Here is a 26132-nt window from a genome sequence, read left to right on the forward strand (position 1 = left end):
CGCAGCGCCACCTGCTGGCCAAGCCATTTAGCTGCGTCAAGGAGCGTAGAAAGATGCCTGGCTTATGTAGAAGCAAGCCCCGGGTGTGTGTCAGCGTTGCCTACACTGACCGGCAGCAGCAGCAGCTTGCTAGGGTTTCAGATAGGGGTCTTTCCCATCCCTACTTGCGGGATGCCAGGGATTGAACCTGGGGCTTTCTGCCTCCCTGGTACGGAAGGGCGGGCTTGCGATTCCCCATCCATCTTTCATGTTTATCATTAAATTCGTATTTTTCTTTAAAAGAAGTACAGATCAGAAACAGTTTTCCCCTTTGTTTTTATTTTACAATTCACAGTTAAAGAACATACTGATAGGTTGGAGCGTTTTCTGCATCACTGTCATCACTCGAGGGATTTTTAAAACACACACACAGAATTCTTCCTTTATTTTTTATTTTTGCCATTGCAGTGCTAGAATCCCAGCTGTTCTGTCCAGCTGATTCCAAATGAGCCCACCCTAAGGGAGATTTGAACAGGCGGCAGAAATATAGCCAAGAGTCTGGCTTAGGAAAACCCTTGTTCAGAAAATTTGCCCCAAGGCAACTGGCAGCGTGAGGCAGCCCACGTAATAAACAGTACCTCTGCAGAACACATTGGACTGTTTTGGAGAAAGGGTGGGGTGAAATGATCCTTGTGGTCCCTTCTAACTCTACAATTCTATGGTTCTAAATAAGGTTGGTAATTCAAGGGGGAGAAGTGGTTCTGTGGAATTAAACAAGTCAAACAGAATCCGGAGCCTTAACAGCGTTTTTACTCCAAAGGAAGTCTTATTGTGCTCAGCAGGGTTTATTCCCTATTGTGTGTCTTTGGGATTAAAGCATCAGACAGAGGTGGGCAAAATGTAAGAGGAGTCCTGCTAAATCGGATCAAAAGCCTGCCTTGCCCAACATCCTGTTTCTGACACTGGTCAGCCAGATACTCCAAGCAGAGCCTGAAGGCAACCTCCTTCTCCTGTTGTTGCCCCACAGCAACTGCTATTAAGAGGTAGACTACCGCTACACCGGGAGGCTCCATGAGTGTAGGTTCATCTTCTGCAAATGTTACCTAAATCATCTAAGTTGGTGGCCCCATGAGGCAGCTACCAGCTGCCCATCTCCATCACTGTTCTTTGAGATTGGCTGAATCAGGCAGCTGGAAGTCTCCTCTGTCTCGTACGCTATTCCTCTCCTGGAATGCACAACCAGGCAGGGTTGTTGTGTTTTAAAAAGGTGGGTAGTTGCAATGAGGTGCCCTTGCACTACACATAAACATACACACTTCTCTCTATAAAAATGTATTTGTTCCACACACACACACCAACATTTTAGATAAAGGTAAAGGGACCCCTGACCGTTAGGTCCAGTCGCGGACGACTCTGGGGTTGCGGCGCTCATCTCGCTGGGTCATGTGGCCAGCATGACTAAGCCGCTTCTGGCAAACCACAGCAGTGCACAGAAACACAGTTTACCTTCCTGCCGGAGTGGTACCTATTTATCTACTTGCACTTTGACGTGCTTTTGAACTGCTAGGTTGGCAGGAGCTGGGACCGAGCAACAGGAGCTCACCCCGTCACAGGGATTCAAACCGCCGACCTTCTGATCGGCAAGCCCTAGGCTCTGTGGTTCAACCCAACATTTTACATGAACCGAATACAACAAATTGTTGTATTACTTTGCTGTTCATAAAATGTGGTGCGGGCACCCATGACTGGCCAGAGCAGCCTTCACAAACTGGGTGCATTTCCAGCTCCTTTGAACGACAGCTGGGGCTGATGGGAGTTGTAGTCCAAAGCAGCTGAAGTGCACCAGGTTGGCAAAGACTGGCCTTGAAGGAGGTTTAGCCTCACCACAGACAATTTGGTTTAATAGCCATCCCCCATCTTCCCTAGGAACCCTGGGTAGCGTACATTTGTGATTGGGGAATTGTTAAGAGGTCGCTAACAGCACCATTACCCCTTTCTCCAAACTACACTTCCCAGGATTCTGTTCTGGAAAGGAAGTCGCAACAGCTAAAATGGCGGTGGGAAACAGAGTCGTTCTGTGGCAGAAAAAGGCGACTCCTGGCTCAAGCATCTTTCTAGCCAAATGGATATTAAGGCGAATCCTCAGCACCTGCAGTTCCAAAGGGGGAATTGTTGTTGCAGGGCTCATCAGAGACGAATTGGAGAGAGAGGCAGAAACCGAGGCTTGTTTCGAGAGTTTGGGGTGGTAGCAAAGAGCAATGAGGAAAGAATGCTCCACGTGGCATTTACGGGGAAGTGTGACATTGGCAGCAATTCAGCAATGGAGGGAAGCTGGTAAGTCATTCATCAAAAGCCAGCTAGGCCGTCTTGGACATCCTAAGCTCCCACACCCCTGAAGTCAGTTGAGGTTGGATTCTGGGATCGGCTTCTCTGTTACTTCCGCATGAGGTGGAGCACGGTGGAGAAGACTTCCGCAATCAACAGTGCCTTTCCATTTTGAGTTTCTGCTCAGCTGACGTCAGCTCAAAATGGGAGAGTAATGGGGGAGAGGGAGGATCAATTCTTCCTATTGCAGCACTTAAAACGTCACAGAAGGAAAACCCTGAGCGGATCAGTGGCGCGCCATACCCCCTGCTATGCCGCACCAGCAGTGAATCCTCTTCCGTTTGCTATGAGACCTGCTCGGTAGGCCGCATCTGAATGTCACCAATCTAGAAGAGACAATGGCACATGTCAGCCAAAGTGCTGTGGAACTGAAACAGAACAAAACGCTTTAGGAATTTTAAGGAGACTCCAAGTGTGTGTGTTCACTGGTACATCTATCTGGGGGTTATGTTGCATTCTCTCTAGAAACCTTCAAGAAACGGCACCACACCACGCTTTCTGTGAAGTGTCTCATAGTCCCAGGAAAATGGATTCTGCCGGAGGATGGAAGGAATTTCCAGTGAACCCAAAAATAACCTCTTGCTGGACCATGAACCAGGCACGAGGACTCTGAATACCACCACCCCTCTCTCTGTTGTGCTAATATCTGAGGCTCATTTGACAGGAACTCAAGAAAGGGCTTTCTCAAGGCCTGCTGCTACGTTCCGGAACCTTCTTTCGCTCCCTTTCTAATGGTCTTCTGTTGACCGATGAAGACCTTTTTATTCAGATCAGGGGTCGGGAAGCTGCAGCCTTTCAAACATTTTTGTCTCCAATCTCCATCAGCTCCAGATGATGTTTTTAATGTTGACGTGAATTGGTAATTTCATGTTGGTATATTCCATGTGTGTTTTGTAAAATGCTTTGGGTTGCATTTACAGTTAAGCGTCATACAAGTTTTTTCACTCAATCAATCCAGGTTCATGGGAACTGGAGCCCAGTGGCATCTAGAGAGCCACAGATTCCCTGGTTCTGACACAAGAAAGAAATCTCAGTTGCCACAATCAGTGTGTGTGTGTTTTGACACAGTTTTGAGCACTGCCTACCTTAGACCAGATGTAGGGAAACTTTGGCCCTCTGAACCACAGCTCCCTTGATCCCATTCTTGCTGTAGCTCAGCAACACGTGGAAGGCCAAAGCTTTCCTGCACTAGCCTGAGGTCCACACACAGAATCCTCTGGCAAGCTGCGGGCAAGATCCCTGCATTGCAGGGGGCTGGACTAGATCACCCTCCCTTGCAACTCTACAATTCTATGGTTCTTCCCCATCCCCTGGGCAAAGGAGACAAGGGCTGGTTGTCATAGCGCCAGCCACTAGCCTGAGGAATGCATCGAGCTAAGGGAAAGATAACCCCTGCATCTCTGGCCTTTCCAGCACAACCAACTGATGCAGAGGCCTAGTCAACAGGAAAGGAGCCTTCCTTTCTTCTTCTCCTTGAATTGAAGGGGTTGCGCTGGTTTTTCGACTGACCTGCACGTGAGGTGGAGCACTGAGCACATATATGACGGCGTTGGCCATATCTTCTGCTTTTAGACACTGGAAGGAGAGAGGGAAATGAAGAAATGAGAATTAGTTTGGTTGCAGCAGGCCTCGGAGTGCCTGAACCCTCAAAGACTTCTTGCTAAGCTCATACACTTCACGATTTTGGGCCCTCACTTTCGAAAGACTGCTAACCCACAATGTCTCCTGCTTCTTACAGGGTGGCCCGTTTGCTGGCATCATAAGTAGCCCACAAGAGCCTTTATCCTTCATGAATTTGTATATTTCATATTTGAAGTCATGCAAGTGGCCGTCACTTCACCTTGTGGTTGAGAAGGGACAAAACCATGGAGGACAAGGCCATCCACAGCTACCAAGCCATGAGAGCGATGTTCTACCTCCTCCCCTGGAGGAGCCAGGAGGCATCTGATACCATTTGCCGGGAATTGCAGGTGGGGAAGAGTTGCTCTTGAACTCAGGCCCAGCTTGCAGGTTTCACTTTGGGGCATGTGGCTGGCCTCTGTGAAAGCAGGTCGCTGGTCCAGATGGGCCTTTGGGTCGATCCAGCAGCCAAGTTCTTTTATGTAACAACAGCAACAGATCATAGATTGAGCCAGTGTGGCATAATTGTTAAGAGTCCTAGATTTGGACTCCTAGCCGTGAAGCTCACTGGATGACCATGGGCTGGTCACTGCCTCAGCCTAACCTACCTCACAGGGTTGTGGTGGGGATTAAATGAGGAAGGGAAGAACCATGTATGCCACCTTGAGCTCCTTGGAGAAAAAGGTGAGATATAAATGCAGTAAATAAAGTGAAGGTAAAGGGACCCCTGACCATTAGGTCCAGTCGTGGCCGACTCTGGGGTTGCGGTGCTCGTCTCGCTTTACTGGCCAAGGGAGCCGGCGTACAGCTTCCAGATCATGTGGCCAGCATGACTAAGCCGCTTCTGGTGAACCAGAGCAGCGCACGGAAACACCATTACCTTCCCGTTTACCTTCCCGCTGGAGTGGTACCTATTTATCTACTTGCACTTTGACGTGCTTTCGAACAGCTAGGTTGGCAGGAGCTGGGACCGAGCAACGGGAGCTCACCCCATCTCAGGGATTCGAACCGCCAACCTTCTGATCGGCAAGCCCTAGGCTCTGTGGTTTAACCCACAGCGCCACCCGCGTCCCGCAGTAAATAAAGAAGCAAGTAAATAGCTTGGCCACTGTAAAAACAAGATGCTGGGCTAGAATCATAGAATCTTATAATTGTAGAGTTGGAAGGGACACAAGGGTCATCTAGTCCAACCCCCTGCAATGCAGGAATCAAGATGGGCCTTTGGCCTGATCCAGCAGGCAGGTCCTTCTTCTTGTAACAACAACAGATGAAGATTGAGGCAGTGTGGTGTAGTGGTTAGTGTGGCAGACTAACTCTCACTGGATGAACTTGGGCCAGCTGCTCACTCTCAGCCTAAACTACTTTGCAGGGTTGCTGTGAGGAAATAAAATAAAATAATAAACAAGGAGGAGGAGGAGAACTACCTTGCGCTCCTTGCACAAAAGGTGGAATGTGAGTAAATGAATAAATCGCTTCTCCCACCCCCGCCAAAAGTGCTAAGAGGCATCTCAGTGCACAGAAAAGAACAGGCTCTTCACGTAGACCAAAATTATTTGAACATGTGCAATTCATCTGCTTCCCCTGAGTGCATTCATGCGCTCAGCCACCTACCCTAATGCTCTCGTATGTCGCTGCTGCTCTCTCAGGGTCATTATCATGGAGTTTAAAAGCAAATCCAGTTTCTACCAGTCCCGGAGAGATACACTAAGGAAAGAGAAAGAGAAGGAACAAACAAACAAAAACACAGCGCCCTAATGGGATTTGCTAACTCCTCTTTTCATTACAGAGCAAAAGATATGGGGGGACATGATTGGCCGGTTTTGTAGCAGCATTTCCAAGAAGACAGCCCTTACTGATCACTTGAGGTCTAATGGATAGAGCAACCCCAAACACAATCCAAAGGAACAGATCAGATGCACTGATGAGAAAAATAACTGCAGATTAGGTCTGGCTGCTGAACAGCAACGCGGCAGATGCTGGGGCTCTGTAATCTGCCGTAGGTCAAGGAGGAGCGGCTCAGTGGTACAGCATCTGCTTTGCATGCAAAAGGTCTCAGGTTCAGTCTCCAGCATCTGCAGGTAGGGTTGGGAGAGAAAGTGCTGGTCTGAGCCCCTGTCAGTCAGTGTAGGCAACACTGAGCTAGGTGGACCGATGTAGAAGGCAGTTTGCGGGGATATTCTTTAAACAGAACCATGAGGACTGGAAACCTGCTCCATTTTTAGGGGAAGAGCTCAGGGGCAGAGTGTGTGCTTTCCATGCAGAAGGTCTCAGGTTCTACCACAAGCATCTTCAGGTAGGGAATGTCCTCTGCCGGAAGTCCTGGAGAGCTGCTGCCAGTCAGTGTAGACAATACTAAGCAAGATGGACCAGTGGTCTTCCTTGGGATAAAGCATCTTCCTGCTTTCCTGTTTAATTCAGCACCAGCATGAGGACTAGCATCTTATTTTATTTTTAGAGCTGAGTGGTAGAGGTCCAAGGTTCAATCCCCAGAATCTCCAGAGAGACCCGTCTGAAACCCCAGAGAGCCACTACCAGTCCCTGTAGTCCAAGGATGGGGACCTGTAGGCCTCTCTCCCATTAGCTGCTGCCAACATGGCCGCTGGTCAGGGATGATGGGAGTTGTAGTCCAACAAGCTCTGAAGGGGCCAAAGATTTTCCGTCCACTGACATGGTCATTACTGAGCTGGATGGACCAACGGCAGGCATAGGCAAACTCGGCCCTCCAGATGTTTTGGGACTACAGTTCCCATCATCCCTGACCGCTGGTCCTGTTAGCTAGGGATGATGGGAGCTGTAGTCCCAAAACAGCTGGAGGGGTGAGTTTGCCTATGCCTGACCAACGGTCTGACTCAGTATAAAGCATCTTTTTTTTGCATTCCTGAGTCAGGAAATGTCCAGCAAGGATTCATTCTGACTTTGCTGAGCTCTGATGTGACCATCTCCTCTCAAGTGACGTCGAGCAGGGAGATGGGGAGCCTGTGACCTTCAGATGTAAGCCCATTCTCATCAGCCCCAGCCAGCGTGGTCAATGGTCAGAGACAAAAGAAGATCTGGAGGGCCACAGGTCAGACCATTGGCTCCATTTAGTGCAGTGTTGACTACTCTGATGGGCAGTGGCTCTCCCAAGATCTCAGGCAAAGAGAGCGGCCATTCACACCACTGGAGGGCGTCTTCCCCTCACCATTCATGGGGCCACTGATTCTGGGGAGAAAGGAGTGTGTTTGCACTGTTTTGTGGCCCTTCCCCTGCTCTTTCAGATGCGGTGGCCATTTTGTATTGCGCCCTCCAGCCCAGATGCCATTTTGTGCTATGCCCTCGCCCACGGCAGCCATTTTGTCTCACATCGTTTGCGCCACTGACGCCACGGCACCGACTCTGATGCGCCAAGTAAAGGTTGGCAAACCCAGAGCGGGCATAAGCTAAACTCACCGTGGCACGTATGTGCGTCTTCGCTTCCCTGAGCTCCTGCCTCAGCCCTTCGGTCAGCGCCGTGACGGCGTATTTTGTGGCGCTGTAAAAATGCACAACGGACTGAGGGACCACGCTGTGGCCATTCATGCTGGAAGGGAACCCAGAAAGTGGGGAATAAAATAAAATTCCTTGATGCAGAACAACAGAGTCAAACTCTACAGAAAGTTATGACTTTATAAACTGGTGTGCAAAATTTCTGGCTTATTGGGCCTCCCTGTTTGGCAAACAAGCCCTGAACTTGATAGCATTTAGCTTAGCCACTGTAATTCACACATTTATTTATCTTTCCCCCCTACAATTTATATACAGTGGTAACTTGGTTTACAACCATAATCTGTTCCAGAGGTCTGTTTGTAAACCAAAACAGGTTGTAACCCAAGGCGCGCTTTTGCCAATGGGGTCTCCAAAAAATATTTGTTTGTAATCCAAAAAAAATGGGTTGTAATCCTGAAAAAGTTTGCAAACCGGGACACGCACTTCCGGGTTTGACGTGTTTATAATCCAAAACATATGCAAGCCAGACTGTTTGCAAAACAAGGTACCACTGTACTGCTTAAGTGTAAAAAGAAAAAAAAAACCAAAAAATCAAACACTTGACAAAAAGAAGAAAACAATAAAATTATTGGCAAAAGCAGCTGAAACAACTATTTAATACATTAAAAAAATAAAGCCACCAATAAACTATAAATACACCAGCATCTGGGTAAGCTAGTCTAAACCTCTTCAGACGTCTTGCATGAAAACTTAACTCAAGGGCATTGCTATTGCGGCATCCCTTCGCTTTGCTTTCACCTACCTGTTAATGTTAATAATATGGCCATCATCGATGCTTCGCTCCTTCATGGACTGATAGGCCTCCCGGGTGCAGATGCTCACAGCCATCACGTTCACCTGAAAGGCAGGGGAAGCCCAACGCCATCTAGAAATTAGTTGAGGCTTTTGCATTTTGGTAAGTGTTCTTGAGGCTAGGGAAACACCGTGCTATTACTTTCCATTGCCAGCTTTTATAATTTTAATACTGGGGTGGTTTGTTTTTTTAACATTTGCAAACCTAGGAACTGATAAGGTTTAGCTGTTTTGCTGGAATACCTTAGAGTGAAAACTAGATGTGTAAGTTAATTGAGGGTTGTAGTTGTGAACCAAGGTGTTTTCCCCCCCTTCTTATTGTTTTAAATAATTGCTTGGGTGGTTGATAAAGATCAGCGCCGGGAGATGCAGGCATGAAGGCTTTTTAACATTCCCTTGGCATATGCCTTGATCCTGATGAAAATTAACTCCCCAAACACGGTTGCCCAAAGGATCTTCTGGGCCTGGTACATCATGTGTGGATTGGGCCCTCCAACCCCTCTCAAACGATTTGCAGAATTTGCACATGTGCTCTGTGTCGTATATGAATGTGTGCCGTCTTTTGCAGGTCACCAAAATAAATCAGTGGTCACCAGCATAATAAAATATCGGACTGAATGTGAACAGGGGAAATTTTCCCCATAACGGTATTTCCCTATTAGAAAAGGCATTTCTAACCTGGTGAATTTCTGCCTGCCACTGAGCCATTAAAGACACAAAGATCCTGCTTCCTCCCACGGCCAAAGTCTAGGCTGCAATCCTGTATCCACTTACCTAGAAGTAAGCTCCATTAAACATAAAGAGATTTTACAGTAGACATGTATCCCATTGTATTATTATTATTATTATTATTATTATTATTACTACTACTACTACTATTATTAATTAATTTATTAATTAATTTATACCCCACCTTTTTCCTGGATGGGACTCAAGGCGGGTTACATATTGTACTGTAAGTTAACTGCACAGTGAATCTGAATGACTGCTTGGTCTTTAACTCCTGCATAGCAAGAGATAACACCTCAGCATCTTTGCAAAGTTTTCACTCTGCAAAGTTTTCACCACCATCAGGCCCTGCTCCCTTGCGGGTGGCTACCCTTCTCTCCCTTGAAAAGCACATAGAGCTGGTGGAGGAAGTTGGAAGAATGGCACTCTTTCCCCACTTCCTCTTTCAACTCTATGGGCTCTGGAAGGCTCAGGTGAGTTCTATTGGGATTGACATTCATACAGGTGCCTTGGAAAAGCAATGTGTTTGCACTTTCTATATTTCTGCCTCTCAAGGCGCAGGACGGTGGGTGCTGATCTGGGCCAGGGAGAGAAAAGTGACAACAGGGGTTCTCACCCAACAAACCCACTTAAAAAAAAGCAACAACCACAGATTGGATTGGTCTCTACTCACGTCAATCATCGTCCTCCAACCCTCGGTCCTGCCAGAGAGCAAGGGCTCTGGCCGGGCCAAGCCAGCGTTGTTGATACAGACATCAACTCCCTGGTGGAGGGTCTTGATGGCAGAAAACATGGAGAGGATCTCTTCTTCAACAGAGAGGTCACACTTGTAGGGGATGAGGGTGCCCGGGTAGCCAGCACTCTGACACTCAGCAGCCAATTTCTAGAAGAGACATAAGTGAAGAGTTCAGAATGGAATTGATAAAGGCAGAGGTGGAAGATCAAGAGCCCTCCAGATGTTGATGGACCATGCAACGTTTTCCAAACTTGGGTCTCCATCTCTTTTTGGACTATGGCTCCCATCATCCCTAGCTAGTAGTACCAGTGGTCAGGGGATGATGGGAATTGTAGTCCAAAAACAGCTGAAGACCCAAGCTTGGGAAACCCTGGACCACAGGTATCATCATGGCTGACCACTACCCATGTCCGCTGCAAGGTTTGATGGGAGTCGTAAGAACACCCAGAGGGCCAAAGATTGACTAAGGGTGATCGAACAAGGCCATGGCAGCAAGACAAGCAAAGGCAAGAAAAGGAGTTGACAGAAAGAGAGATTCTGGGATGAAAACAACGTATGAAAAAAAGAAGGGGAATTGGTTGACCTTTCCCTCCCCCCGCCTCAATTTGCTCAATCACAAGCCAGGCAGCCATCACTGCCTCAGGTGACAACTCAGAAGATATCAAAGTTTCTCCCAGACAGGCTGCCTTTGACCTTGACTCTCCTCAGTTCCAGCCCGGAGCTGACACAGGGAAGGGAGGAAGTGCCTCATGGATGGCGCATGAAAGCTTCCTCAGGGTTAGTGCACCATCTTGGAACACACCCCTGAGCACTAGCTATAGGAAGGCTTCACAACTTAAAATTACAGAAATAAGGTGGCACCCTAAATATATACACCTCAAGTGTCACTGTTATAAAGAGGTGCGTCTTCAGTGTTCGCCGGAAGCTGTGCAATGAAGACGCAACTCTGTGAGGAAGGAGTTCCGCAATTTAGGGGCTGCCACAGAGAAGACCCTGTCCTGGGTCACCACCCCCTGAGCTTGTGAGGGTGGTTGAACAACAAAGAGGGCACCCCCTGCCAGTCTTAGCTCCCAGGAAGGTCTGTAGGGAAGGAGGCAGTCTTTCAGGTATTTGGGGCCTGAGTCATTTAGGGCTTGAAACACTATGAGCACCTTGTGTTGGCCCCAGAAGCAAACTGGCCATCAGTGCAGCTGTTTTCAAACAGAGCTTTTCTATGAGATCTGAAAGCAGCAATCTGGCCGCTGTGTTTTGAACCAACTGAGGTTTCCAACTCGCCTTCAAGGGCAGCCCCACGTGGATCACATTGCAGTAGTCCAATCTGAAAGTTACCAGAGCATGGAGTGCAGATGATGGCGATGTCGACGACAAAGTGGATGTCTGTTTTTGTCGCTCTCCCATCGCAATAATAAGAGTTCAAGGTCATTCAATGAAACCAGCCGGCAAGAGTTTCAGGGCATTATTGCACAGATCCTTCCCACATTTCAAAGATGTCCTTGACCCCAGTTAACAGCAAAACAACCACTGGGTTATTTTTGTTGTTTCGTCAGAAAAGGGAAGGGGATCAGCCCTGAGGTTCTGAGGTGCCACGTTGACCGGATTCTGTGCCTCTGCTGGAGGCTGTGGAATCCAGACATCACATGACGTTTCCTCGCTCTCCTGAAGCTTGTCACCGTCTCCCGGGCTGACAGGTCAGAGACGGGGTGTCCCTTCTGGTGAGCATCAAAGCTCTTCAGAAGAGGCGGGGGGGAGCGCAATCCTCAGGCGAGGTAAGGCGATGGTTTGAGCTCTAACTGACAGAGCCTTTTTTTCTGAGCATCATTTGAATAAGGAAGATGGATGTCAAAGGGTAGCGGTCAAATTGTATTTAAGGAAGGGGAGAATTAAAAATTATTCACATGGTGGAGGGGAGGGGGGCCGGGGAGAGAGAACCCCTCAGCAAGTGAGAAACTGCTTTGATTGGGAAATGGGCTCTGGTTTTTGACTGCTGGCAGGCTAAAAATAAAGAAGCAGATCTAAGCAATTTGTTGTTTTTACTATGCCACTTTGACGGTCAGGAATCGATGGCACAAAGCAATGTCGGGTAGTGGCATTTTGGTGGCATGGAAACCTAGTGGTGGGTCACACAGGCAAAGGCTGTGGTTCTAAAGGTAGGGATGAGACCCTACCTGCCTGCCTGCAGACTGTCTTGCCAGAGTGGTGCATGCTTTGGTTATCTCTTGTTTGGACTACAGTGGTACCTCAGGTTACATACGCTTCAGGTTACATACGCTTCAGGTTACAGACTCCGCTAACCCAGAAATAGTACCTCAGGTTAAGAACTTTGCTTCAGGATGAGAACAGAAATCGTGCTCTAGCGGCGCGGCGGCAGCAGGAGGCCCCATTAGCTAAAGTGGTGCTTCAGGTTACGAACAGTTTCAGGTTAACAACGGACCTCCGGAACGAATTAAGTACTTAACCCGAGGTACCACTGTACTGTAATGAGCTCAACATGGGGCTACCTTTGAAGGTGACTCGGAAATTACAACAAAATCCAGAACGCGGCTGCCAGACTGGTGACTGGGAGCAGCCGCTGGGACCATGTAGCACTGGTCTTAAAAGATCTACATTGGCTCCCAGTACGTTTCCGAGCACAATTCAAAGTGTTGGTGCTGACCTTGAAAGCCCTAAACTGCCTTGGCCCAGTATACCTGAAGGAGTGTCTCCACCCCAATCTGTCAGCCCAGACACTGAGGTCCAGCGCCGAGGGCCTTCTGGCAGTTCCTTCACTGTGAGAATTAAAGTTACAGGGAACCAGGCAGAGGGCCTTCTTGGTAGTGGCACCTGCCCTGTGGAATGCCCTCCCAGCAGATATCAAAGGGTTAAACAACTATATAACTTTTCATAGACATATAAAGGCAGCCCTGTTCCAGGAAGCTTTTAATGTTTGATCCCCCCCCACCCCACTTTTCCCTCTGTATTTTGTTGGAAGCTGCCCAGAGTAGCTGGAGCAACCCAGTCTGATGGGCGGAGTATAAAAAAATAAATTATTTATAAAATTATATATAAAGATAAATTATAAATTATATATAAAAATAAATTAAATTATGGTAGGCCATCTGCCTTGCATGCAGAAGGTTCTGGGTTCAATCCCAGCCATCTCCAAGTAAACCATGAAGAGCTGCTGCGAGTCTGTGTAGACAATAGAGAGCTTAAATGGGCTAATGGGCCTAAGGTGGTGGCCCCCTACTTTCCTATTTGATTCCGGACTGGCATGAGGACTAGAATCTTAACTTATTTTTAGATGAAGGACAAGAGCTCAATGGTAGGGCATCTGCTTTGCATGCAGGAGGTGCAATCCCCAGCATCTCCAGGCAGGGTTAGGAGAGACCCCTCGCTGAAACCCTGGAAAGCTGCTGCCAACCAGTGTAGACAATATGGAGCTAGATGGGCCAGTGGTCTAACTTGGTATAAAGAGCTTTCCTGTGTCTCATTTTTTACCCAGAACGGTTAGGCACAGTCAAGCCTATCTGTAACGCAAGGTTCCCAATGCCCAGGAGCTGGAGGTTCAGCTGAACATCAACAAAAGAAGGACTAGCATGCTCAGCCTCACTGACGATGCATTTCCTTGACATCGAAAATGTAATTCCTGAAGGGGGCATTGAAACCCATTATTAATCCGGTTTAATCTTATTGAAGGCGAGATTCCAAACAGCTGCAGATTATTAAATGAGTTTGCTAATCTCTGCAAAGACTGCCTTGGCCAGGTTCTCTGAGGACCGGAAGAAAAAGAGAAGGAAAACATAATCTCAAATTTTAAAAGAGAGTGGTTCCTCAAACTCATTAAGTTAGGAAGATGGGATAAGCTCGCCAATGCAATGCAGGCAGAGTAACCCGTTCATAACCAATGTCGCTGCGAAACGATCAGAGACGGGGAACTTTTTCAGACTGAGGGCCGCATTCCGTCTAGGCAACTTTCCAGGGGCCGCATGCTGGGGTGGGCGGGGCCAGCCGCAAAAGTGGGTGGAGAGATGGATGCAAATGTCATCTTTGCAAAGCAGGCTAGCTTCTGCACACACACCCTTGTACCTACAGGACCGCCTCTCCCGGTATGCCTCACGAAGAGCCTCAAGATCCATAAATAGCAACATCCTAGTGGTCCCGGGCCCTAAGGAAGTTAGATTAGCTTCAACCAGAGCCAGGGCCTTTTCAACACTGGCTCCGGCCTGGTGGAACGCTCTGCCTCATGAGACCAGGGCCCTGCGGGATCTGATTTCTTTCTGCAGGGCCTGTAAGACAGACAGACAAAGCCTGGCCTTTGGCTTGGAGCCAATTTGATTCCCTCCCCCTCTTTCTTTTTTCTTTTCCCTTTCTCCTCCTGTGACGAGGCTGCATTTTAATATTTTAATGTTTCAATATTTTAATGTTGTATTTTAATCTTGTTTTTAAGTTGTATTCATTCAACTTGTTTTTATTATTGCTTGTTAGCTGCCCTGAGCCCGGCCTTGGCTGGGGAGGGCGGGGTATAAATAAAAATTATTATTATTATTATTATTATTATTATTATTATTATTATTATTATCTTCCATCCAGGGAAGAAAGAGGCAAAATTCTGAGACATAATTCCAAGGACTTTTCCAGCCACACACTTATGGCCAGTGACGGGCGTGGCCTGGGAACTGGGGGGCGTGTCTACCAGTTGCTGAGGATTCCAAGTGGGTAGAAGCTGCTCTAGCACCCAGGACCTGCTTTGAGTTTTCCCTCCAGGGCATCTGCTTGGCCACAGCGAGAACAGGATGCTGGGTTAGGGGGCTCCGCTTTGGCCTGACCCATATGCACGACCCTTCCGAGGTTCTTATGCTCTTTCTCCAGAGCTCAGGGGGCACTCCAACCCTCCCTTCCTCGCCGATTATTTTGGTTGCCTTTTTCTGCACCTTTTCCAGCATTGCATCATCCTTTTTAAAGATTTTTTTCAAGGTGGGATTGTGGACAGAGCCGTATACGACATTCCAATTGGGACTGCAAACCAGTTTTCCAGAGAGAAGCAAACACCCCTTTTGAATAAAAGAAAAAGTACACAAATGGGTGACACCCACAGGCAGGTTGTTTTATGAGGCTTCCGGCAGAGAAGCGAGGCTTCCTCACCGCCAGCTATTCCTCATAGCAACCAGATTTGGAAGAAGATGCTGAGGTCAATTATACATTCGGTCTACGCCCAGATCTCTCTCAATCATGCAGAGAGAGGGCTTCGTTTCACTGCAGTTCTACAAGGGACAAAACCAGCAGAACATCCCCATTGAACATCAGACACATAGAAGTGTAGCATTGGAAAAGACCTCAAGAGTCATCTAGTCCAACCCAAATATGCAGCTGCCCCATACAGGGATCGAACCTGCATTCTCAGCCCCATGCTCTGACCAACTGAGATATCCAGGCTGAGATGCCATTAGTGGTGTCTCCGAAAAATTTTACACATCACCTGGGAAGACAGGCGAAATAATGCCAGTGTACTGGAAGAAGCAAAGATCACCAGTGTCAAAGCAATGATTCTTCAACCTCAACTTGGTTGGGCTGGTCACGTTGTTCGGATGCCTGATTATCGTCTTCCAAAGCAACTACTCTATTCCGAACTTAAAAATGGAAAGCGTAATGCTGGTGGTCAACAAAAGAGGTTTAAAGACTCTCTCAAGACAAATCTTGAAAAATGTAGTATAAACACCAACAATTGGGAAACACTGGCCTGTGAGCGCTCCAGTTGGAGAACAGCCTTTACCAAAGGTGTTGTGGGCTTTGAGGATACTTGAACTAAAGGACAAAAGGGAGAAGTGCACTAAGAGGAAGGCATGCTTGGCAAGATTCCTCACCGTGATCAAAACCCGCCCGGAAACCTATGTCCCCACCGTGGAAGGACGTGTGGATCCAGAATTGGTCTCTACAGTCACTTACGGACTCATTGTTACAACCATGTTTATGGAAGACAATCTTACTCGGCTATGAGTGATCGCCGAAGAAGAAGGAAGAAGAAGTACTTGCTTTTTTGATGGTCCTGAACCTTCCAACCTTCAAGCCCTGGGTGACACACCAACGCCACGCAGAGACAGTGACTGATAAGCATCGCTCTCTTTGCTGCCTGGCTTTGCAAGATACCTTATCCCCCAAAGCCCGTCCCAACCCAGGGTTGATTACCTTGCAAGACAGGATTACAGCACCGGCTGATAACGCCCACGTCTACTTGGGCGTGCACACTGAGAGCTAAATATACACTGGATGCTGACCTATGAGACAGGAGTGCCCAACGCCATGTGAAAGATATAGCATTCCTCTGCAATAACATATCTACAAAAGAATATACAGTGGTACCTCGGGTTAAGTACTTAATTCGTTCTGGAGGTCTGTTCTTAACCTGAAACTGTTCTTAACCTGAAACACCACTTTAGCTAATGGGGCCTCCCGCTGCCGCTGCACCACCGCCGCACGATTTCTGTTCTCATCCTGAAGCAAAGTTCTTAACCTGAAGCACTATTTCTGGGTTAGAGGAGTCTGTAACCTGAAGCATATTTAACCCGGGGCACCACTGTATCTAGGGATGCGGGTGGCGCTGTGGGTTAAACCACAGAGCCTAGGACTTGCCGATCAGAAGGTTGGCAGTTCGAATCCCCGCAACAGGGTGAGCACCCGTTGCTCGGTCCCTGCTCCTGCCAACCTAGCAGTTCGAAAGCACATCAAAGTGCAAGTAGATAAATAGGTACCACTCCGGCGGGAAGGTAAATGGCATTTCCGTGTGCTGCTCTGGTTCGCCAGAAGCAGCTTAGTCATGCTGGCTGTACGCCTGCTCCCTCGGCCAGTAAAGCGAGATGAGCGCCGCAACCCCAGAGTCGGTCACGACTGGACCTAATGGTCAGGGGTCCCTTTGCCTTTACCTTTACCAATGTATCTGCAAAAGAGAGCCCAGGGCTCGTAGTTTGGATGCAGCCTGGAGGGGCAAAGCCAGGAATCACAGTCAAAGGGACACAATAAATTAGGAATGTTTTTCATGGAGCAGGCCAAATCTCAGCTCAAACAGGAAGCCCTTGCTGTCCGTGAAGACCCAGGGTGGGTGAAGTTGATATTTTGTCATCCCTACCCTAGAAAACACTTTCAAGTACAGATGGGGTATCTGAGGCCTGAGGGCCAAATGCCTTTCTGTCTGGCCCTTCAGACTCTTCCCAAGCCAAACCTCCTTGCCAGAACCCTCTTTTTGTGTTTTTTCCTTCCTGCAGGGCTGCCCCAAGACATTTTGGCCCCTGAGGCAAACCACAAAATGGCGAAAACCGAACCTTGCCTCAAGAAGGATTTGAAATATTTTCCTTTGTTTTATTCTGGATCGCTTTCTTTGATGTTGAATGTGCTGTAAACCGCTTTGAGATTTTTTTCTTTAAGATATAAATGAAACGAATACTAGCAGCAACAACAAATTTCACTGCAAAAACAAATGGCGCCTGGACATTGTTTCGTGGTGACCATAACCTAGTTTTAAGGGGTCGTTTGGCGATTAGCTTATATATCTGAGTTTTTAACGCTGTTCTGGTCATGCTCAGTCAGTAGAGAGTGAGACTTAATCTCAGTCGTGAGTTCGAGCTCCACGTTAGGCAAGACAGGGTTGGACTAGATGATCTTTGTGGTCCTTTCCAGTTCGACAATTCCATGATTCAATAATTCTATGCCCTTTGCTCATCCTGAAGGAGAATGCAGAAAGGTGGCAGGTTGTAGAAGCTAGAAGGGGGAATTTGCCTTGGGGGGATTGTCCAGAATCGAATGCAGCCCTCGGGATGAAAGAGGATCGCCATCCCTTCCCGAAAGCTAAGCCAACTGCAGTGTAGAAACACTTGCAATCTCCTGGGTTGTTTTTGTTTGCTTGCTTGCTTTCCATTGCCCATATAATGACAAGGATTTTATTTTGGAGTTGTTTGTTGTAAAGAATGTATATTATCTGAATAAAATAATAAAAGATTTGGATCATTAGAAATGTTTGTGTGTGTGTGTGTGTGTGTGTGTGTGATATATATATATATATATATATTTGCTTTCGTAGATTTTCACGGGTACAGGAATGCAGGTTTTGGTGTCCTCGGGTGTCTTCCCGTGTAAAAGTTGGGGTGTCTAGGCGACGTTAATCCAAAAGGAAACACCCCCCAAAAACCAAGACACAGAAGAAAACAATGGCATGGCCCTCCTTCCTTATATCAAGGGCACTACAGATAAAATTAGCAAAATCCTCCATAAACACAATATCAAAACAGCCTTTTGCACCAACCAAAAAATAGCCAATATCCTCAGAAACCCCAAGGATAAAATCCAGTTGGAAAACCAAGGGATCTATGAAATACCCTGCAAAGTCTGCCCAGCCACGTACATTGGACAAACAAACAGACGAATAAATGCACGTATCGCAGAACACAAGAATGCCGTCAAAAAAGAAGAAAAAACTTCCTCTCTTTTCCAACACATGAAAGAAACAGGACACGAAATTAATTTTGCAGATTCCAAATTGCTCTTTAACACGGAACATCACCACAAGAGAATAATCATGGAAGCCATCGAGATAGAGAAACACCCTCACAACATGAACAAGCGTGACGACACATCCCGCTTGCCAGACATCTGGAAATTAGCCCTCCCCACAAAAACTGACACCAGATCCAGAGGCACACAGAACGCCAACACCAATCAACCACACCAGACCCAAACCCAGACCCTCTCCACAGATGAATTACTGACACCATCCAGTAGCCAATCCATAGTGGCACCTCCGGATGCTGCACCCCCCTGCAATCCCTACACAGATCTGGCTGACACAAGCCACAAAACCACAGCTCGCCCCTATACACGAAGCCAAGCCAAAGCACAACTAAGTGCAATACAGCCATCTTCTCAGGAAAACTCTTCACAAAGTTCAAGAGGTCAAGACACAAAGACTTTAGCAACTAATCCACACCTAATGACCCACCTAAGTGGTACTCAGGATATCACTCAAGAAATCACTCAAGGTATCTCTCAAGTAATTAAGGAACAAAAGAAGAAAAGGCACACTAGCCTGGGAACTTCCTCTCTGCCCAGAACATTGGAGGCTAGACACCACACCCCCTCTACAGTATTTATAGGAACTCAAACATTGAGATCCCGCTCTGTTCCAGTAACAAGAAGCCGAAAGCACCAGCCTGAAGATGACGAGTGAGACCTCGTCGAAACGTCGCCTAGACACCCCAACTTTTACACGGGAAGACACCCGAGGACACCAAAACCTGCATATATATATATATATATACACACACACACACATACATATACACACACACCGTATTTTTTGCTCTATAAGACTCACTTTTTCCCTCCTAAAAAGTAAGGGGAAATATGTGTGCCTCTTATGGAACAAATGCAGGCTGCGCAGCTATCCCAGAAGCCAGAACAGCAAGAGGGATTGCTGCTTTCACTGCCCAGCGATCCCTCTTGCTGTTCTGGCTTCTGAGATTCAGAATATATTTTTTTCTTGTTTTCCTCCCCCCAAAACTAGGTGTGTCTTATGGTCTGGTGCGTCTTATAGAGCAAAAAATACGGTGTGTGTGTATATACACACACGCACACACGGATTGGGGGGGTGGAGGCGGGGGCATGGAAAGCCCAAAGGCACAGTTCTGCTTCTACTCTGCCTCCCTTCAAGGTAGGTTCAGCTGAAAAACAGTGAATGGGACACCCAATGACTTTTTGCAGTGGTATCAGGATTCAGTTTCAAGTCTCCTCTCCCCCCCCCCCACCAAGCCTCACGACTGCCACTCTAACCACTACACCACACTGCCGCAAACAGAACACTGGGCTGGGAGAATGAAAGGGCCAGTGGGATGTAATGGTTAGGGGCTTTCGACCTGCTCTACCCCACAGGGTTGTTGTGAGGATGAAAGGGGGAGGGGGAGAACCACTTTGAGCTCCCTAGAGGAAATGTGGGATATAAGCATATAGAATAATTTAAAAAATGGACCATAAGAATGTCGAACACTGGGAAAAGAGGGGCAACATATTGGAAATCATTTTGAACACACGTTGTTGGCGGCAGGCAACCCATTCACCCACCTGGGTTGGGTTATTAATAAACGACTTTTAAACTGCTGACAATTTATTGGGGATATCGGCCTGGTTACATTGACACGGATACTGGTGTTTGAGGAGCTTGCCACAACCACCTGATAAGGAGAGCACCAGCTTTATTTCCATGTTTCCAAGGGGGCTCCTGCACATCTTGTACAGAAGGTGGAAATATATGCATGAATCTTTCTCCTGCATTCTCATCGCACGCAGCCACATGCAGCAAAAGGATGTGGCATTAACTTTATACCAACGAGGATCTGGCATTTTAAGCGGCTTCTACATTCACTCCATTTGAGAGGCACTGAAATTATTGCGATTTTTATTCTTATTTTTATTTTAGCCTTTAAACCTACAACGGATGTACCGTCTTGTTCTAAGCAGGTAAGGCGAGGCACATTTTCTGAGACATCGGTTTTGTGCCAATACCCTGTTTGGAGGGTTTATATTAACATATGTTTAACTTAAGATGCATGCACTGGTGGTTACTGTATCTGTAGTGTGAAATTATTACCATCATTATTATTACTGAATCATAAGGTAAAGGTAAAGGTAAAGGTACCCCTGCCCGTACGGGCCAGTCTTGACAGACTCTGGGGTTGTGCGCCCATCTCACTCAAGAGGCCAGGGGCCAGCGCTGTCCGGAGACACTTCCGGGTCACGTGGCCCGTGTGACAAAGCTGCATCTGGCGAGCCAGAGCCGCACACAGAAACGCCGTTTACCTTCCCGCTGGTAAGCGGTCCCTATTTATCTACTTGCACCCGGAGGTGCTTTCGAACTGCTAGGTTGACAGGCGCTGGGACCGAGCAACGGGAGCGCACCCCGCCGCAGGGATTCGAACCACCGACCTTTCGATCAGCAAGTCCTAGGCGCTGAGGCTTTAACCCACAGCGCCACCTGCGTCCCTATTACTGAATCATAGACCTGTGGATTTGGAAGGAAACCCGAGGGTCATCTAGGGTTATCTAGTCCAACCCTGTGCAATGCAGGAATCCCAGCTAAAGAATCCCTGACAGGTGACCATCCAGCCTCTACTTAAAAATTTCCCATGAATCGGGGCAGGTGACGACAGTAAAGCAGCCTAAAAACAAGTTATGGCAACAAAAACAAGGTGGGTCCTTAAAATATACACCTCAAGTGTCAAAAGCTGGAAGCTGTATAATGAAGGTGTCAGTCAACACCTCTGCAGGGAAGGAGACCCACAATTTCAGGGAGTCCAGCGGGATCAGACTGCCACTGGGGCAGACTGAGTAGGGTGACAAGAGGCTACAGAGGCTCAGACAGAGAAACCAGTCGCCTAGATCAGAAGCAATCTAGACATCAACCTTCCCCACTGCCTCCCAGGTGTTGTCAGACTACAGCCCCCATCAGCCCCAGCCAATCTGCACAACGGTCAGGAAAGATGGGAGTTGTAGTCCATAAACATCTGGAGGACCAGGAGTCCCCCATCCCTGGTTTCAAAACAAAAACCTGTAAACTGACCTTACTTTGGGGACCATCACCACACTTTGTGGCACTGAGTTCCCCAATTTAACTTTTTAGAGCCTCCGTCCCAAAGTATTGCACACACAGAGAGAACACTGTGGAAATGCCAATATTTACTCCCTCCTTCCAAACGCAAATAAACAGTGCAATTGCTTGAAACCTGCAACCTTTGACTCCTTTGCACACTTTGCCCTCAGAGATTCTATCTGATTTTTCCAAGAGATTGCAGAACCGCCAGCTAAACAGGGACTCCTCCAGCCTTTTTAAGACACTCTGGGTCTGCCCCACTGAGGATGGGAAGCTGGGGGCTGGGAGTCGTTCAGGCACACTAGTTTCCACTTTGAGCTGGCTCAAAATAAGTCCTTCTGCCTCCGCACAATCGAGGCTAGCGTTCTTCGAACCTCAGGAGCCCCAGATTGCTGGACTACAACTCCCATGGTCCACAGCCAGCCAACAGCCCAGAAGGAAGGGAGTTGCAGTCCAACAATGTCTGGGGAAACTTGAAGAATGCTGGAACAGGGGTGGCCCTCCGGAAGATGCTCCTAGACTACAATTTCCACCGTTAACCATGCCACCTGGGACAGGTGGAATTCCCCATCTCCTACCTACACTGGCTGGCAGCTCTAGGGCTTCAGCCAGGGGTCTTTCTCATTTGATATGCCAGGAATTGAACCTGCCACCTTCTGCGTGCGAAGCAGATTCTCTGCCATGCACCTGGCACCCTTAAGTGGTCACTACAGTGGCCAGGATTCCTTGAGAGGAAGCCATGACTGCTTAAAAGTGAGATAACGCTGTTAAGTGCTGATGGGGCCTGAAATAAATTCAAAAGCGTGCCATCTATCTCTCCGGACAGACAGGCAGACAGATAAGATAGATTTAAGGAAATGGCAATGCCTATAAGCTTTCTGCGAAAAGTAAATGGCGTCATTCAACCGAAACTAATTCTTCCAGTGTCGAGATGATCTTTGGAAAAAGTGAAACGGGACTTTATATAGCCCGGCAATATAAAAAGGTGTCTTCATCTTAGAAACCAGGAAAAAAGGTGTGACCCGTAGGACTCAATATGTACAATCCTTTTGAGGAGAAACTCTTCTAACACTGGGAGATTGCATTTTCAGTTTAAAGAAAACCACACAGAGAGAACACCTTCTTCTGGAAAAGGCTAAAAGTGTGGGGGGGTTGTTTTTGCACTTTATAACCCATTCACACACACCCCAACAAAGGAGAAAGAAGGGCCGCTGTGGGGGAACCCCTTCCAAGCAGAGACGCCTTTGCCTTCCATTCTGCCCCATCTGCTCAGTTAATGGAAAATTCGCGCCCCGATCACCCACCCCTTTCTGCTTTTTGCACCCCAACGGCGCCTGCTTGCCCTCCTCCCTTGCTACACGCAGCTCCCCCTCATCCACCAATTCAACGCACGCATCGCCCCCCCCCCCGTCCCCGCTCAGTAAACAGATCCAAGCCAGGCAGAATCTCGCCCGCCCTCCACGCCATGTGTTCTGAGCATTGTCTACGGAATGAATGAATGAATGCGGGAGCAGCGAAGAGAAAGAGGGCGATGGAGAGGAAGGGGGGCGGGGAGAGGTCAGGCAGAGGTTTCCTCTACATACTTTAGAGTCTTCTTCCCCTTCTGAGAGAATAAATAAGGAAGACTGCCCGCACCCCCCAAAAATAAAATCCCCACCGTCCTTAAGCCCCCCGCCCCAGCCTGTCCCTTCTTAACACAATTCCATCCACCGTTTTGCAGTTTATTAAAAGGCCTGGTTAAAATACCTTCCCTTCGCGATAACTACACCCATTTCTCCCCACACACCTTCCCCTCTTTCCTTATCTCCGATCCTCCTTCTACTTTTCTCCTTTTCCAAAAGTGTCCTTATCCCTTCTCTCCCCCCCCCCCCCACTTCCATTTCTCCCTCCCCTGGGTTGCCTCTCTTCTCCTAAGCCTCTCCCTCCTCCTATCCCTATTTTCCCCCTTCCCGTTTCCTTCCTCCTTTCATCCATTTCCCTTCTTGCGCCTCCTCCCTGCCTCCTTTCCCTTTCCCCCTCTATCTCTCTTTTCTTCCGTTCTCCCCATCCCTTTCTCCCCCTCTTTTCCTTCCTTTTCTTCCTCTCCTACTTCCCATTTCTTCTCTCCCCATTTTTTTGCTCTCTTTCCTTCTCTCATTTCCTCTTCTTCCTTTCATCCTTTCTTTTTCTCTCCCCTCCCATTTCTCTTTCCTTTTTTTCTTCCTTCTCTTTCTCCCCTTCCCCTTTTCCCGTCCTTCGTTCTTTCTCTCTTTTCCGGTTCTTCCTTCTCTCTCCCTTTCTCCTCTTCCCTTATCCCATTCCTCCTTCCTTTTCCCCTCTCCATCCCCTCTTCCTCTTCCTTCCTTCCTTCCTTCCTTCCTTCCTTCCTTCCTTCCTTCCTTCCTTCCTTCCTTCCTTCTCTTCCCCTTCCTCTTTCCCTCCCTTTCTCCTCTCCTTTCTCTCTCTCTCCATCCCCTTTTCCTTCCTCCTTTCCTCTCCTCTTCCCCACTCCTCCTCTTGCTCTCTCTCTCCCCTTCCCCCTTTCCTCCTTTCCTCCCTTCCCGGGCTACCTCGATCTTGTCCACGCTCCGGGCGCAGCCCACCGCCGTCATGCCGTGCTGCACCAGCGCCCGCGCCACCGCCGCGCCGATGCCCACCGAGGCGCCCGTCACCAGCGCCACGCGGCCCTTCCAGCGCTCCATGGCCCACGCTCCCGCCTGCTGCCCCGGCTGCCCGTCCGCCGGGGCTCCCCGGCCAGCCTCCGCCTCCTCCTCGGCCGCCGCCTCCTTCCTCTCCGCCAGCCCAGGCGCAAGACCCCGGCGACGATCCCCGCCGAGAGGCGGGACAGACGAGCGTAATTACGCGCCTCTTTCGCCGAGGGCAGCCTCTGCTGGAGACGCAGAGAACCAGAGCGCGCAGCAAAGCCGGGCAGATCGGGCAAAGCTCTTTACACCCGCGCCCAGCCTGGCTCGTAGTCCTTTTTTGGGGGGTGGGGGGCACCAGGTTGGTGAAGGCTGCTCTGGTCTAAAGCCACCGCCGGCCCACCCCTGCCAAACAGACGCCCCATGCTCCGCTGTGGCCACCCAACGCCTATCCTTGCTTCATCCTCAAACAACAAGCTTGCGAGGTCGGTCAGGCTGAGAGAAAGCGCCTAACTGGCCCATTAACTTCATGGAGAAGTGCGGTGAAGGATTTGGAGACTCTACCCACTAGACAACACTGCCTCTCTCTCTCTCTCAGCCCTGCCTTCTGGTTTCCTGTAAAAATAGCTTGATCTTCCTTGTAATTTGTTCTCCACAAGTTGTTCGTAGTTTTTTAAATCCTCAATAAAAGAAATATATGCTTACTTTTTTTTTAATGCCACACAGTAACCATCACTGTAATAAAATACAATAAAATTGCAGCTAAAGACTCCTGCAATTTTACAGTACAGTCCTTTGCATGGTTCAAGTCCCCTATATTAAGTAGCCTTACTCTTTTGCAAGTATGTTTAGGATCGGAACCTAAACCACCAAGTGGGGAGGGGAGGATTTTAAACACTGCCAACATCCCCATGGAAGCAAGTGGGTCTGAGGATTCAATTTCCCCCTACTCCACTGTGGCACGGAAGAAAACCCTGTCTATAATAACAATTTATTTGTACCCCACCCATCTGGCTGGGTTTCCCCAGCCACTCTGGGTGGCTTCCAACAAAGATTTAAAATACATTAAAATGTCACACATTAAAAACTTCCCTAAACAGGGCTGCCTTCAGAAGTCTTCTAAATGTCAGGTAGTTGTTTATCTCTTTGACATCTGATGGGAGGGCGTTCCACAGGGCTCGACTACCAAGAAGGCCCTCTGCCTGGTTCCTGTAGCTTTGCAAATGTTTCAGTGTGGTGCAGTGGTTAGAGTGTTGGATTAGGACCTGGGAGACCAGGGTTCGAATCCCCACTCAGCCATGAAGCTCACTGGATGACTTTGGGCTAGTCACTGCCTCTCAGCCTACCCTACCTCACAGGGTTGTTGTGAGGATTAAATGAGGGAAAGAGCCATGTGTGCCACCTTGAGCCTCTTAGAGAAAAGGTGGAATATTCAATATACATGCACATGCTGGCACAGTTACAAACTGAGACCTCTTTTCTGAAGGTGATTCAGCAGAGGCTGAATTTTTTTCTCAGGTCCAGTGGGCTGGCTGTGGCCCTCAGAATTTCTTTATCTGGCCCTCAGAACTCACACCAAGCCACACCTACTCTGCCTAGGCCCCCCTGGACCTGCCCCACTCCCCACTTTTTTTGCTCAGCTGGAACGTGAACTGAATCCCTGATCTCACATTTGGCCCACCTTAACCAGGACCTCTGAAGTGGAACTCAAGGGCCAGCTTACAATCAGGGTAGCAACAGGCCTAACAGGGGATCCAGGCCAATTCCATGAGGTGGTGGTGGTGGCAGCAGCGGATGGTGACCGCTGGAACTCATAGGGTGAGAAACAGGGAGTCCAACAGTAGATGGCGCTATAGCCTATGGCAGGTGGAGCCAACTGATTCTAGGTTTGTCCCCTCATCTACTGGATTCTATAAGGGCAGAAGCCAACAGGCAGTGCCACCCCCTTGACTGGTTGTATTTTTTTTATAATAAAACAATCAACAGGGTGTGATACATTGACTACTGCAATTAACACAATATCACCAAGGCAACTATTTGTAAACAATAAACATCCATAAAAATGGCAAAAGTAGTTTCTTTCCAAATTAGGTTTTATATTAAAACAATTCCAAATGCAGTAACAAAGAGTCCACTTGTG

The 26132-nt window shown here is 48.2% G+C and overlaps 1 protein-coding gene across 3 annotated transcripts; it reads right to left on the reverse strand.

Moving 5' to 3' along the window:
* Positions 1-297: 297 nt before the first annotated feature.
* On the reverse strand, positions 298-24277 carry DHRS11 (dehydrogenase/reductase 11). 3 transcript variants are annotated; one of them, XM_083714832.1, is made up of 7 exons: positions 23921-24269; positions 9704-9913; positions 8252-8346; positions 7414-7543; positions 5596-5688; positions 3874-3939; positions 298-2690 (listed from the first exon to the last, which is right to left on the reverse strand). In XM_083714832.1, the coding sequence occupies exons 1-7, from the start codon at positions 24050-24052 to the stop codon at positions 2649-2651; spliced, it is 768 nt and encodes a 255-aa protein (XP_083570958.1). In that variant the 5' UTR covers positions 24053-24269; the 3' UTR covers positions 298-2648. The 3 variants fall into 3 exon arrangements, 2 of the variants coding, with proteins under 2 accessions (XP_083570958.1, XP_083570957.1); XR_014558352.1 differs by lacking the exon at positions 298-2690 and having other exon boundaries at positions 3884-3939; positions 5596-6056; positions 23921-24277; XM_083714831.1 differs by lacking the exons at positions 298-2690; positions 3874-3939; positions 5596-5688 and having other exon boundaries at positions 5925-7543; positions 23921-24277.
* Positions 24278-26132: the final 1855 nt, after the last annotated feature.

The sequence above is a fragment of the Podarcis gaigeae genome (assembly GCF_964106915.1).
Source record: "Podarcis gaigeae genome assembly, chromosome: 15".
NCBI classification, from domain to species: Eukaryota; Metazoa; Chordata; class Lepidosauria; order Squamata; family Lacertidae; genus Podarcis; species Podarcis gaigeae.